Source organism: Pogona vitticeps, chromosome 14 (genome assembly GCF_051106095.1).
Source record: "Pogona vitticeps strain Pit_001003342236 chromosome 14, PviZW2.1, whole genome shotgun sequence".
NCBI classification, from domain to species: Eukaryota; Metazoa; Chordata; class Lepidosauria; order Squamata; family Agamidae; genus Pogona; species Pogona vitticeps.
Window position 1 is genome coordinate 1,593,377 of NC_135796.1, and position 12,946 is coordinate 1,606,322.

Sequence of the window (12,946 nt, forward strand, 5' to 3'; positions counted from 1 at the left end):
CAACATAATTTAAAACACAAAACAGCAGCGGTGGAAAATCAAAAGGCAATACCAATCAAAAGGTTGAAAATATGAAGAGGGAAGAATTATAGAGAAGACAGAAGCTAAGAGAAGAAAGATCCTTAGGCCAGAATTTTATAGGACTCAAATCACATTGCCGAAGCTGACAATTGTCTTACGATTTTGCACAATCTTGCTAGCTGTCTGTCCCACGCTTGAGTTGATGGATTGATTCCTGGACTGATTGATTTAAAACATACATAACCCCCCTCTGTCACAGGATCTCAGGGGAGGTTATAGAGTGGTGTAAAATGACTTTAATACCAATGATGATGATGTTCCATCAAGTCAATTCTGAATTATGACAACCCTTTCTAAGGTTTTCTGGAGGTTTCCCGTGGAACAATGCAGCTTGCCAAAGGCCATACAGGGTGGCTCTTCTCCCGGGAATCCCCATGCGGAATTGAACGCTCAACCTCTTTGAAACCTCTGAGCTGTCTGGCCAGCTTAGACATGTGCTATCAAGTCAATTCTGAATTATGGTGAGTTGGTAACCCCCTTTCAGGGTTTTCCAGGCAGAGAATGCTCAGAAGTGGTTTCCCTTTCCCTTCCTCTAGGGGGCGCCCTGGGACTATTGTACAGCTGGCCCAAGGCCACCCAGGCTGGCTCTTCTCCCAAGCAGGGAATCGAACCCCCAACCTCCAGCTCCACAGTCAGAGAACTGCACCACTGAGCTCTCCAACCAGCTTTAGAATATTGGATATTTTAAACATCTTGTCTTAAAAACTAAGGTGTTTGAAACAACTTAAAATCAAACACTTTAAAGCACCATATTAAAACATTTTTAAAAATGGCAATAAGCATCCCCAGGCCCTTACCCTGAACCCCTAAGGGCTGTAATAAATAAAGATGTTTTAACTGGGTACCCAAAATGATGCCAGGGGGTGGTGCTTTTTGAGCTGCCATGGGGGAGTCCCTTCCGCAGTCAGGGTGCTACAGCAGAAAAAGCCCTCCCCAATACATAAATCCTTTGCAAAATCCATAATGACACGGAGGAGGGCCTCCCCAGAAGATCTCAGTGATGGGGCAGGTTGATATAGGGAGAGGCACTCGTTGAAACTTACCTGGCTACCATCCTACCTGGCACATGCAGGTGCCCCATAAACACCTGGGAAAATGGGGAAAGCTCCATTCTTGGTCCCCCCCCCCCACCTCCCCATGCGTGCAGGATGTAATACTCCGGTGTTCAGCCTTAGACAATCCTTAGATTGAAACATGGGGCTCTTTTCTTGTTGTTGTAAATTGGAACAACGGGTACCACACAGCCCGCCCATATCTCTTGCCGGAAGCGATAGAGAGAAAATATTGATTGAATTACATCCCACTTAGTTGTAGAGAGAAGAAACAAGACAGTCTGAACAAATTAACGTGCAGGAAATGAAACCATCTCTTTATTCTTCAGTGACAAGAGTTTGCTGTTTCATTTGTTTACACACTCTTATAGACATCTACGGAAAGGCGTCTATGCAGAGAGAGACAGAGAGAGAGAGAGAGATTGGAAGGTAAACTTTCTCATCTCTGGTTTCTGACATGTAGCTTGAGTGTTGGCAGTTTGTTGGAATGAGGAGCATGAATCCTGAGTTCAAAGCAGAAGCTGTGGCCGGGACACCCAGCATGTGCTGCAGAGTTTTGAATTGCTGGTTAAATTCCTCTCGCTTCCAATTCTGCAGAAGCGCAGGGATTCACAGAGCAGAATAGCTTCAAGTTCACTAGAGCAGCCCGCCCTTTTTTCTCATCAACTGGCACTTGCTGAGTCCATAACTCACTCTGACATACCACTAGGAGAAAGAATAGGAAGGGTTCTTCACTTCCAGTTATGAACAGATCGGACAGCAAATGGACAAACATGACTGCTTTCAACAACAGACTTCAGCAGACTATAAAGGGGGGGGGAACCACTGAGCAGAGAAATGCAGCTCTCTTTGAATCCAGAAGCAGAAGGAAATGACTGGTTAGTGATGGACAGATTGACAGTTACCCCACCCAGGAATGAGAAGAAAGCCCCCCCCCAAAGGCAGTAACAAATGAACCATAGTCCAAAAGGTCATCCAGACCACCAGTCTCTTCTCACTGATGATCAGGTAAGTGCTGTTTGGAAGCATGGCATGATGGCCCAGCATTTATTTCTCAACAGCACCTGATACTCGGAGTTGACAAGGAACCGGGACCAGATGAGAAACTGGTGGATTTAGATACCTTGACAAATTCCAGTCTACCTACAAAGGTTTGAATGGGGATCATGACTTCAGAATCCTTCGCATGGATCAACAAATAGCTCTTTGCTCACCCTAATAGTTCAGTGTACCTTGTGGGTTGTTTCAAAAAACAGATATCTATTTGGAAGTTTGCAATTATCTTTTAATAGTTGTGCACCACTTCAAAGGCTAACCATTTTTATTTGGTGGAAGCATTCATGGACTGAAGCAAGACATCTCATCCGATGTGATGTGTGGTACCCTCACAGCAGAAAGTAGAGGAAAAATTGAAAACTGCTCTCTTGGGAAGCTTTAGTATTAGATAACGGATTTCTGCCTTGCCAACTAAAGCAAGAACGTTCATATTAATGAAAGTATAGCTGTTAATGATAATTCACTCTTACTTCCTACTGTATTGATTCTTTCTCTCTCTTTCTCCCTCCCTCTCTCTTCCTCTCCAGGTAAAACAGTATTTCACACATCTGAGGAAGTGGCCTGTATTTCTGCAAAAACTCATGCTATAATCAACCCACGGTCGTTCAGAGTCATCAAGTTGTTTTCCAAGTTAACAGAGACCCTTTAAATTAATAATGACCTTCAAAAATTATAGTAATAACTGTCTCGCTCAAATTTTGGGCACTAAAAGCCCTGATTTTCTTTTCTGAGTCACTCCGTTGCACATTAGAGCTTCCTCTTTCCCTACTGAACCCCACTTTTGCTAGCAGGCTTGTCTGTCTCATGACGTGCAAGTCATTTTTGCATTCAGAAGGTGTTCAGGCTTGTTGTGATCTGGAATCTTGGAACGCTAATGAACCTACAGTAGACAAATAAATGCTACACAGCTCTTTGTCCTTTGATTGGCAGAGAAAGTTCCACTGTGTGGCTTTTAGCAAGTTCTCTCCTCCAGGTCCTTCTCCAAGATGAGATCCTGAAAGAACTGCTTCTCTACAGAAGTCCAACACAGATCTGAGTTTTGGCACCCAATTGCCTAGCCATGTGGCTGCAGGACTCCTCTGCAGCAAAAGAGCCATGCTGTCCAGCATCTCCTTCCCATAACCACAAGAATGTGCTTCCCAAGCGGATGGGCCTCATTCCATCATAGCCCGAGACCCTTGGGAATAAAGCAGAGGCTCGTTTTGAATTTCCTAAGTGTCAACAGCCCACTACTCCTAATCCTGATGGGCTGAAAGCTGAATGCAGAAGGGAAGGAGGAAGACCTAACGTGAGATGGAAAGACCCAAAAGGTTCGAGATCATGTGCTTCACCTCTTTGTTTCCTTGGCTTTTGTGATTGGCCACCTGGAATTAAGTACCAGCTTCACGTGTTCTCATTGCTCAGACAGGGGGTTGGGAGAGAGCTGGGCACTGGCATTATGAGAAGAAGTGTGTAAAACGTTTGGGATTGTCTCACCATAAAATTTCCAAGTTATAGCACATTCAGCCGGTCTCTACCATTGTGCAGTACCATGCAGTACTAACAAGAGTTAGCATGAGTGCTGCTGCTGTTGTCTGTGAAAGATACTCTGCCCCGTATCGCCTTCCATTGCTGTTGCTGCCCTTTCACCGCCCTTCCAAGACTTCTCCAGGGACCCCCTTCTCTTTTGCTGAGGCCACCATTCATTTCCAAAGAGGATGGGGTCCTCTTAGTCTCTCTCAGCCCTGATCATACCTCCTTGGGTATCAGTGTTTGGGATCCAGGATTTTCACCGAGCATAGCTTCCCAGCAGTGTTGTTCTCAGCTTCGCTGGCACATTCAGTCCAGCTGGCCATGTTAAGGTGTGTCTCTGAGAGAGTCCCTGGAAAAAGACAATAGTGCTAGCGAAAAGCTGAAGACAGTAGAAGAGCTAGATTTAAGATGAGGTGGACCGACACAGTAAGGGAGGCCAAAGCCTCTTAGCTGAGAATGAGATCTTTGGGAAGTCCTTAACTTATGAATCAGAAACGACTGGACGATGTACAACAATCAGACCTTAAAAATCCCAGTGGATACTGGTCATTCTCAACTGCCTGGCTGAGACCTGTATCTCTCTCTCTGTGTGTGTGTCCTCATTTTACTGCTGGATAGCCCAGGGGTTGAGGTCTCTGACTGCGAAGCCAGAGGTTGGGAGTTCGATTCCCCCCACTGTGCTTCCTTGACAGGGGCTGGACTGGATGATCCAGAGGGTCCCCCTTCCAGCTCTGCAGGTCTAAGATTTTCAAGGACGCAAAAAACAACCCCAAACCGGTCTAATTGTAGTGCAAACAACAGCATGTCATTGGAGAGCTCTGTGGCTCCGAATACAGCCCCTGCGGTGTTTCCCTCTTCTTTTCTCACTGAAAGGAGGCGCTTGCACCCCTTTTCCATCTCAAGCCACACGCCCCTATTCCCAAAGGCGGCCAGCCATATACCCTCCCCTTGGCAGGGTCCGGTAATGTTCGGTGGCCCAATCTGGGCGACTGGCAGGGAGAGCATTTCAAACGGGGTCCTCCGAAGACGGCCGAGGAGAGAGAAAAAGAGGGGAGGAAACCCGACCCGGGTGTTACAACAGAAAGACCAAGGGCCGGGCCTGGCTTCTGTTTTCAGTCCTTGGCGTCGCTCCGACGCAGGCGACCTCCCCGGGCGCGCGAGCCCGCAGAGACGCCGCGGGAAGGAAGCCTTTTTACGCGCGCCTTCCAAATCTGGGCCGCCCTGCGCCAAGGGACGGTCCCGATCCACGGAGGTGGGGGTCGGGGACCTCAGACACGCATTCCCCAAAGGAGGGTGTGAATTCCTCCCCAAGGCAGCGGTCATTCCAGGTGCGCTGCTCCAAAAAGAGAGAGAGAGAGAAAAAAGCTTCGGGTGGGATCTCCAAGCCACACAGGAAGGTGTGTGTCCGGCTCCGGAGTCACCCAGGTCGGGCCATGAGCGCACCTCTTCCCCGAAGAGGGTGACTCTTCCGTCCCAGGTCCCCGACCGTAAGCCTGGGAGTCCCTTCCCGTCCAGCGGCGCTCTCCTCGCCGTCTCCTTTAGGTGGCACCGTCGGTTCAGGAATGAACGGCCGGCGCTCCCGCGGAGGATCCCGCCGTCCGGAGGAGCCGGTCCCGGCATACTGCAGCCTCTTCTCGGCTCTCTTCTTCCTTTCTCCCGCGGGACGGTGGAGTATTTGCTGGTGTGTGTGTGTGTGTGTGGAGGGGAGGCACAGGAGCATCCTCTCGGCTCCCTCATCCGCTTCTACTTCTTTCCGAAGCCCGACCCTCTGCCTGTTTCACCAGTCCCCAAATGCTGCGCGCTTTGGAGGCGATCTCTCCCTCTCTCTCCTTGGAGAAGGGTTGATGCCGGGCTCCTGGGACCCCGAGCTGAGGGGTGGATGCTCTGTGGGCGTCGATCCTGAAGGAAAAGAGGTCGCTTGGGTACCCGCTGTCCCCCAGGCCTGCCCGGGGAGCTTCCAGGGTCCCCCTTCCAGGGCGCAGAGGGCACCGCTTGTGTCAGGCGCTCCCTCGCCAGCGCGCACGGCGGCCACTCCCTCCCTCCCTCTCTCCCCTCCTTCCCCTCCCCTCCCCTCCCTCTTCCAGCCAGTAAATCCGATGTAGGCCGATTCCTCTCACGTCAAACCACATGATCCCATAAAACATTCATCACCTTTCAGTCCCCGCCGCTCCAGCAACCCGAAGCGCAGCCGCGTCGCCCGCGTCTCCGGTCCCAGAACGCGAGGAAGGATTTTTATTTTAAAAAGGAAAGGAAAGGGGAAACGACAAGGAGGGGGAGAGCCCGGCTTTTCCCCTCCCTCCCCAAACCGGGAGGTTAGAGATAACCGGCGCGAGGGCTCCAGACGCAGCCGGGAGCGTTGCCTGCCTGCCTGCCTGCGTCGCAGCACCCGCGGCGGCCAGCCTGGCTGGGGAGGCGAGGAAGGAGAGAGCCGTGTCGCGCCGCGCCGCTCTTCTCTCGCCTGGATGCGGGCTCCGGCCGCGGGACTGCTGCGCCTCGGGGCCCCGAGCAGCCAGCCCGGCACGACCGGAGCCGCCGCCGCCGCCGCCGCCGCCGGCAGAGGGAGCCTCCGCCTCCTCCTCCGCAGCAGCAGTAGCCGCGGCCGCCACCGCCACCGCGGCCGTCGACTCCGCCACCGCCGCAGCCGCCCCGACGCCCGCCGCCGCTCCTCTGTCCCGGCGCCCCCCGGGGGGAAGTTTGCATGAGGCTCCGCCGCCGCCTGCCCCGGCTGCCGCTGCGCCGCCTTTGGGAAGGATTCTTGCCCCCTTGCTCGCCCGGACGTGCGCTGCCCGAGTCCCTAAAATGAAGAGGGCGATCGCGGAAGGTAAGCGGAGCGGGGAGAAGCCGCCGGCCAAAGGCCATCCGTGGTGCCGGGACACTGGTCGGCCCCCCGGCAGGGTCGGAGCCAGCTCAGACCCGGCGATCCTGAGGGAGGAGGGTTTTGCGCAGGATCCTAGAGCCGGTCCAGCTCGCCGGTGAATCCGTCTGAAGCCCTACGCAGCGGCGGACGAGGGAAGAGAGAGATGGGTTTTGGCCAGCCTTGGGGGGGGGGAGCGGGCTAAAGGGGGAACAAGAGACCCCCTTATCTGTTTCGGGGGGGCAGGCGGGACGGACCACGCCCTTGGAACCTCCTCCCTCAAGAGGTATCCACACTCACACCCCGCTTGGCGCAGAGGTCCGCCCTGGTTTTGGGCAGAGGATCGCGCGCCTGGAAAAAAGACCTCCGGTCTTGCCCATTGCGCGAAGGGGTGGAAGGTGCGGACCGGAGAGCGCCTTGTGCGCCGGCTGGTCGGGCGCGGGGTGGTCTTGCGGGGAACGGCTCGCCTCTCTTGCTGATGCTTTCCCCTGCCTCCGGCATGGGGGTAGGCGTGTGCTGAGGAGAGGGGCGTACGAGTTAAAGCCTGGAATGGAGGGGGGGGGGAAGAGAAAGTAGACCCTTGGGATCTTTTTTCTAACTGCAAAGAGGATGAGAGAGAGGCTCAGAAGAAGCGTGAGCTGTCGTTCCCAAAAGCGGTGGCTGGGGGACTTTTCTTTCCGGGTTTCTTCGTGTGAAGGACTCTTGGGTGTCAGTTTTGTTCAAGCTTGGCGGTTGAGGAACCATCGCCGTTAAACGGGGTGAGGACGCACCCCCCTCTTTGTTTCCCTTTCCCCCTCGCCCTGGAGGAAGAGGGCGCGGGCTCTAGGTTGGGCAGGGCGTGCACACCGCGAGGAGACCTCACCCCCCCCCCTTGCGCGCACACACCCCGCACTCCCCCATACCTTCCCTGGGTTTCGACTCTACAGCGCCTCCCGGAGGCCTCGGAGCTCTGCGACTCCGGCAGGTATCCGCAGAGGTAGCGCTGCCCGGAAAGGGTGGAGGTTGGTGGGCTTCTGACCCCCCCACCCACCTATCTTGAGAGGAGCCGCTTGTCTTGATCCGCTAACACGCGTGTCGTGGATGATGCGGGTCTAGAAGAGTCGGTGGTTTGGGGCGGGTGGTTTTTAGCCTTCCCGGGTGTCTTTCTGATAATTCACCCCAAGTCTCAGTGGCGGATCAAGTCCAGCGTTGGAGAGTTGGGGCGTGTTTCGGGACCCCCTGTTTTATTTTTAGTCCCAGTTCTGGAAACTGGAGGTAGGAAGGTTTGAACATTGATTGCATCGTTTTAAAAAGGAGGGGAGACAAAGGTGGATGGCGGTGGGTCCCCGGGTGTGAAACTGGAGAGCAGGAAGCTGGCGGGGGTGGGGGGAAGGGAAGAGGCTGTGTCTGAAAAAGAAGACCCCCGACACACCCCAATGATGACCTGACGACCTCCTGTGTGACAGAGGAGAGCCTTCTCTTAGCCCTCCGAGTCGGCCAAAGTTTCTGAATGCTTTCTGCGGCTTCATTCAACCTTTCGCTCCTGAGCGATTTGATGAAACAGAGCTATTGAAAAGGAATGGGATCTCGAGAAGGGGGGTGCCTTACACACCCGCCGGCCCCAGGAATTTTATCTTCTAGAGACGGATTCTGCTCACCACGATTATTTTATATGGTGTGAACTGCTGAGCCAATTCGGGAGAGAGACCCGCAAATATTCTGGGGTGCGTGTGCATGAGCCTCGGTGTGTCTTTTTTTTTACTCTGTGGGCGAAAGGCTTTTGTTGAAGCCGGTGAACAGTGGGAGACAAGGTTGTCTATGGAGATCCCCTTCGAGAGGGACTGGGGGGGCTGGAGGAGGGGCTGGTGTCCCCCAGGATGGTCCTGGAAAAGGGGGTGGTCCAGGGAAGGAGCTGGGAGGGTCATTGGAGGCGTGATAAGCAACGGGGGATCTCAAGCATCCTTCACTACTTGTTCCCGCATTTCGATGAGCTTCGGTCGCTGGTGGTAAATTGGATTAAGGGTGAAGAGAAGCGGGGTGGAAAGTCAAGGGGTCGTGTTGGGTTGGCTAGGAACGGCTTTTGTGTAACGTCTGGCCAGGCGAAAGAAGCAAAGATCTCTTTCAGGGATAGAGATGGAAATGTCTTGGGTAAGGAGATGAGACCCCCTTCAGACTGATGCTATAAGGCGAGGGGAGGTGGCTGGAAGACGCCACAGACCCAGGGATCGGCTCCGTGGAACCGCAGAGCAGGACAGCCCAAGGGCTCTGAGCTGCAGGGTGCGATCCGGTCCGGAACGAAGCCCGCTGGTAGGAATGGGAGCGATACAGCAGCGCCTCGCATTCATCTGGAAACAGCTTGCGCCGGCAGACGTCCGAAGCAGCGCCTGCAAGAGCTGGGACTTCCTGCGGTCTGAGAGTCAAAAGGCATCTGGGAGTGTGGGTCAGCCTCTCCCCTGGATTGTTCTCTCTCCTTGACCGTTTTTACCTGGAGTGGCTCAAACCACCTGGAGTATCTGCTCTGGACAGATTGTATGGGATGCTGGGAAGCTGCCCTGATGATGGTTGGTTTCTAAAGAAAAGAACGGGGGATGGGAAAAAGTGACCGCCAAATGACTAGGGGTGGAAAACAGGCTGAAGCCTCTATGGGGAGATGGGGGTGTGGACCCACTCATCCTGGGCCCTCCAGATCATGGACCCACTCACTTATACGCTTTACTGGCAGAAGTCATTGTACTGTACCACTGCATTTCTGCTTCAGTCAGACCATATCTGGAATACCGTGTCTAGTACTGGACACTCCAGTTTGAAAAGATCAGGTATCGGGGACAGGTCCACCAGAAGAGGCTGGCCAGAACGGTAGAAGGTCTGGACGCCAAGCTCGATGAAGGACAGTTGAGGGAGCTGGGTTTGTTTAGCAGCAGAAAAGGAGGCTGGGGAGCGATGCGACGGCCATCTTCTAATATTTGAAAGGTGCCAGAAGGACGATGGAGGGAGCTTCTTTTCTGAGCCCTGGGAAGCTGGGAAAAAAATGGGATACAAGTGTCAAGGAAGGCATTTTCACCTAGACATCAGAAAGGACATCTTGACCATGGAAACCGCATGAGTGTGGAACAGGCTGCCTCGGAGGGTGGTGGCCTCTCCTTTCTTGGAGGTTTACAAGCCCAAGTCCGTTGCCCACTCACCAGAGGTGCTTTCGCTGTGGATTTCTTTTTATTTTGCCTCAACCATGATTTGCAAGCAATGGACCTTGGAGTCTCCTTCGAACGCTACAGTTCTAGGATTCTCATGGCCTCCCTAGAAATCATTTCTGTTGTTCTTCCATGGGGCAAAGGAAAAGCAGCTGGAAGGAGCTTATTTACTCCTTTCCAGGCTTGGCTCAACGGCATGCCGCTTCGGGAAGGAGTATTGCTAGTTTTGGCCCCTTTCATACCCTAGAGAAGCAAGTGCTCAGAGCATGCATGAATATGTGTGCAGTGAGGGCAGTTCTATATCAAAAAATACTCGCCCGCCCCCCCATATGTGACATGCTACTTGCAGGATTGTCTGATCCAAAGGCAGGCTATACAATTTCAAAGGAGCGAAAGAGAATGATAGCCTTGTATTCAAAGCAGAGGTTAGTTGAGAAATTAGTCACAACATTTATATCTCAGTTTTCGGGAAGCACAAAACTGAAATCCTCCATCGGCTTCAGAAAACAACACACATCTAAATACAGAACAGGACGAACCAATGGGAAGATTATTTCACAAACCCTCAGATAGATTTGGGGGCAGTGGTGGAAAGTCATGGGTTTGTTGTCGTTCAGCAGGTGGGCTCATCATCTAGATGGAGGCCCTTCTCATGATGATAGATGCCATCATCTTCTCCCATCAATGGCCCACCATCAGGAATGGCAAAAACTCTTTGGGGGATTATGGCTCCCCAAATATCTCAGCCATCATGGCTGGTGACCATACCAGAAGGTGTATTTGGGAGGGGTTGTTCATCCTTTCTAATTGAGGCTCATGACACTGATTTCAAGAGTTGGATTTCAAAAGGGTGCCTTGTTGCATTCTTTCCGGTTTTTAGTCCAAACTCTACTGGAAACTCTCCAAAGTGCTGAATACTATCCCCAAAACAGGTTCAGTGTATTGGAAAGCTCCTTTAAATGATAGACCATCCATCCATCCATCCATCCATCCATCCATCCATCCATCCATCCATCCATCCATCTATCTATCTATCTATCTATCTATCTATCTATCTATCTATCTATCTATCTATCTATCTATCTATCTATCTATCTATCTATCTATCTATCTATCTATCTATCTATCTATCTATCATACTTTTACCCGCCTTAAAAAAAGGACCCAAGGCAGCTTACACCATGAAAAAGACAACATTTAAAAGCTAAAAGGATACACCGGTTTTGAGAAGAATTCAAGAAATATTGCATTGAAAACGCTAAGTAAAATTGACACACACAAAAAAACCACATTTAAAAACAACAAAGCACAACAAGGCGACATGTGGGTGGGGATTCACCACCCAACACAATTGGCATCTCTAGCCTCCAGTGCAAGGAAAGTAACTTCCCCCATCTTTGCTTCAGCCTGACATATTGGCCTGCTTGGTCACCTTGAGCAGGATCATGTGGAAAGGGCCATTTTCAAATCACTGACCAACCGATGGCGCTATGTTTGCATCAGTCTCTTTGCCCCGCTGTTCCACTACAACATGCAAGCTGTGCCTTATGTTGCAGAATGATTTTCTCCGAGAAACTCAGCTGTCAGTGAATCACACACAAGCACATACATACAGCGAGACAGACATGTCTAGCCTTTATGTAGCCCAATATATACCCTGGTGAATTCGTATTGTGTTCCTTGGCTGGGAAGCAGAAATGAAACTTAAGTATGCAAAGTAGTAAACATTGCGACATGGATTATATACAAAAAGACAAAACTATCCAGCAAGCGGGCTGACGTTCATTTAATTGAATGGCCCCGGAATCTAGCTTTCCTTAGCACTGAATTGATACGCAGAGTGGCAAGTCCCTTCCGTCGCCTTTATCTCATGCAGTATTCATCAGCTGTCACTGCCCATGAATGCCGCCGCGACTGTTTTACACAAACTCTCATTCCCAACCCTTCCCCGTTGGTCTCATTTTCAGCGAGGAAACGGTTTCAATTAAATGTTCATCCACTCCACAACTGTGGTTTAAGTTCATCAAGGTAGGGGAAGGTCCAACGGGTTGTGTTTCTCTGATCAAAGATGGCGAGGGTCAAATCGTTCCTGAAGGGAATGCCACCTGAGACAGGGTCGTATCCATTCCCCAACTGGAGAAAATGGTGCCCGATAATTTGGGTCCAGAAAGGTCATGGATACATTGGCTCCATTTCTGAAGAAAAAGAAGTGGACCTCACCTCCTCTTTGCCTTCGAGGTGAACAAGATCTGTGTGGGACAATGGGTAAGATGCCCCAACCACCTTGGGCTACATGTTGTGAGTCTCTGAGTTACAAATCTGGCAAGAATTTTGGAAGTGGTGATTTTGAGTGATGGCCACCCTTACCATAACCCATCACATGATTTTTAAAAGGAGCAAATGATTTGCGTGATGAACAGATATGGCTGTCTAGAGAGGCACCTGTTTGGCAGGAAATGGAAGGGTGTGTAACCCTAAAGAAACTGGTATGGGCTCAATGAGTACAAAGACAGAGAAGAAGAAAGGTCACCATGAGGAAGAAATTGTGGTGGGGGTAGGAGAAGGACCACAGGGTTGGAACCAATGTGTTTCTCATCCAGGTGAAGCCAAGGACGTTTGATAGTCAAACAAGCAAGCCAATCAGCCAAGAGTTCAACACACCTGGAAGGGAAACGTTTAGGAGATGCTGAATAAGGGAAACCAATGTACAGTAGTGGTTTTGGGGTTGACTTGCTATAGCTTTGTCCTTCCCCTCTCCTTTGAGTCATAACTGGTTGCACCCAGCTCAGCATTTCCCCATCAGATGTTCTGCTACATTGAAGAGCATGGGACTGCTTCTGTGCTTGGATAGTTGCAAAGCAAGCAGCTTGGAGACTGCTGGGATGCAATCAGAGATGGGATCCTGTCCAGATTCTTGATATTCAGCCCCAGCACAGTCAACGCCATGGCTTTGTGGTTCCAGACATGACCCTCCACCAAAGGCTGGAACCTCTCTTTGCACAACCTCCTGCAAAGGAAAGTCCACCTCCTTCTGAATCCATCCAGCTTCTAAATATCATTAACATTGGGATGTTCTTCCTAATGTTTAGTCACAATCTTCTTTTTTGTCAGTTGGATCCCTTGGTACAGCTCCTGCTTCCCAGAGCAGGAGAACACAAGCTTCCTCCATCTTCTATAGGGCTTCATTTCAAGTACCTAATGATGGCCATCACGCAATCTCTCCA

The 12,946-nt window shown here is 51.3% G+C and overlaps 1 protein-coding gene and 1 long non-coding RNA gene across 2 annotated transcripts in view; one reads left to right on the forward strand and one right to left on the reverse strand.

Moving 5' to 3' along the window:
- Positions 1–1,429: 1,429 nt before the first annotated feature.
- On the reverse strand, positions 1,430–5,389 carry LOC140702633 (uncharacterized). The gene is made up of 2 exons (XR_013539260.1): positions 3,924–5,389; positions 1,430–1,838 (listed from the first exon to the last, which is right to left on the reverse strand). It is a non-coding gene; the product is annotated as an uncharacterized LOC140702633 (long non-coding RNA).
- Positions 5,390–5,734: 345 nt separating this feature from the next.
- The window catches only part of RTN4R (reticulon 4 receptor), an 80,741-nt gene continuing 73,529 nt past the window's right edge, over positions 5,735–12,946 (forward strand). The window contains exon 1 of the mRNA XM_020799075.3: positions 5,735–6,522. Coding sequence (XP_020654734.1) covers positions 6,501–6,522 — 22 coding nt within the window. The 5' untranslated portion in view covers positions 5,735–6,500. The remainder of the gene's footprint in view (positions 6,523–12,946) is intronic.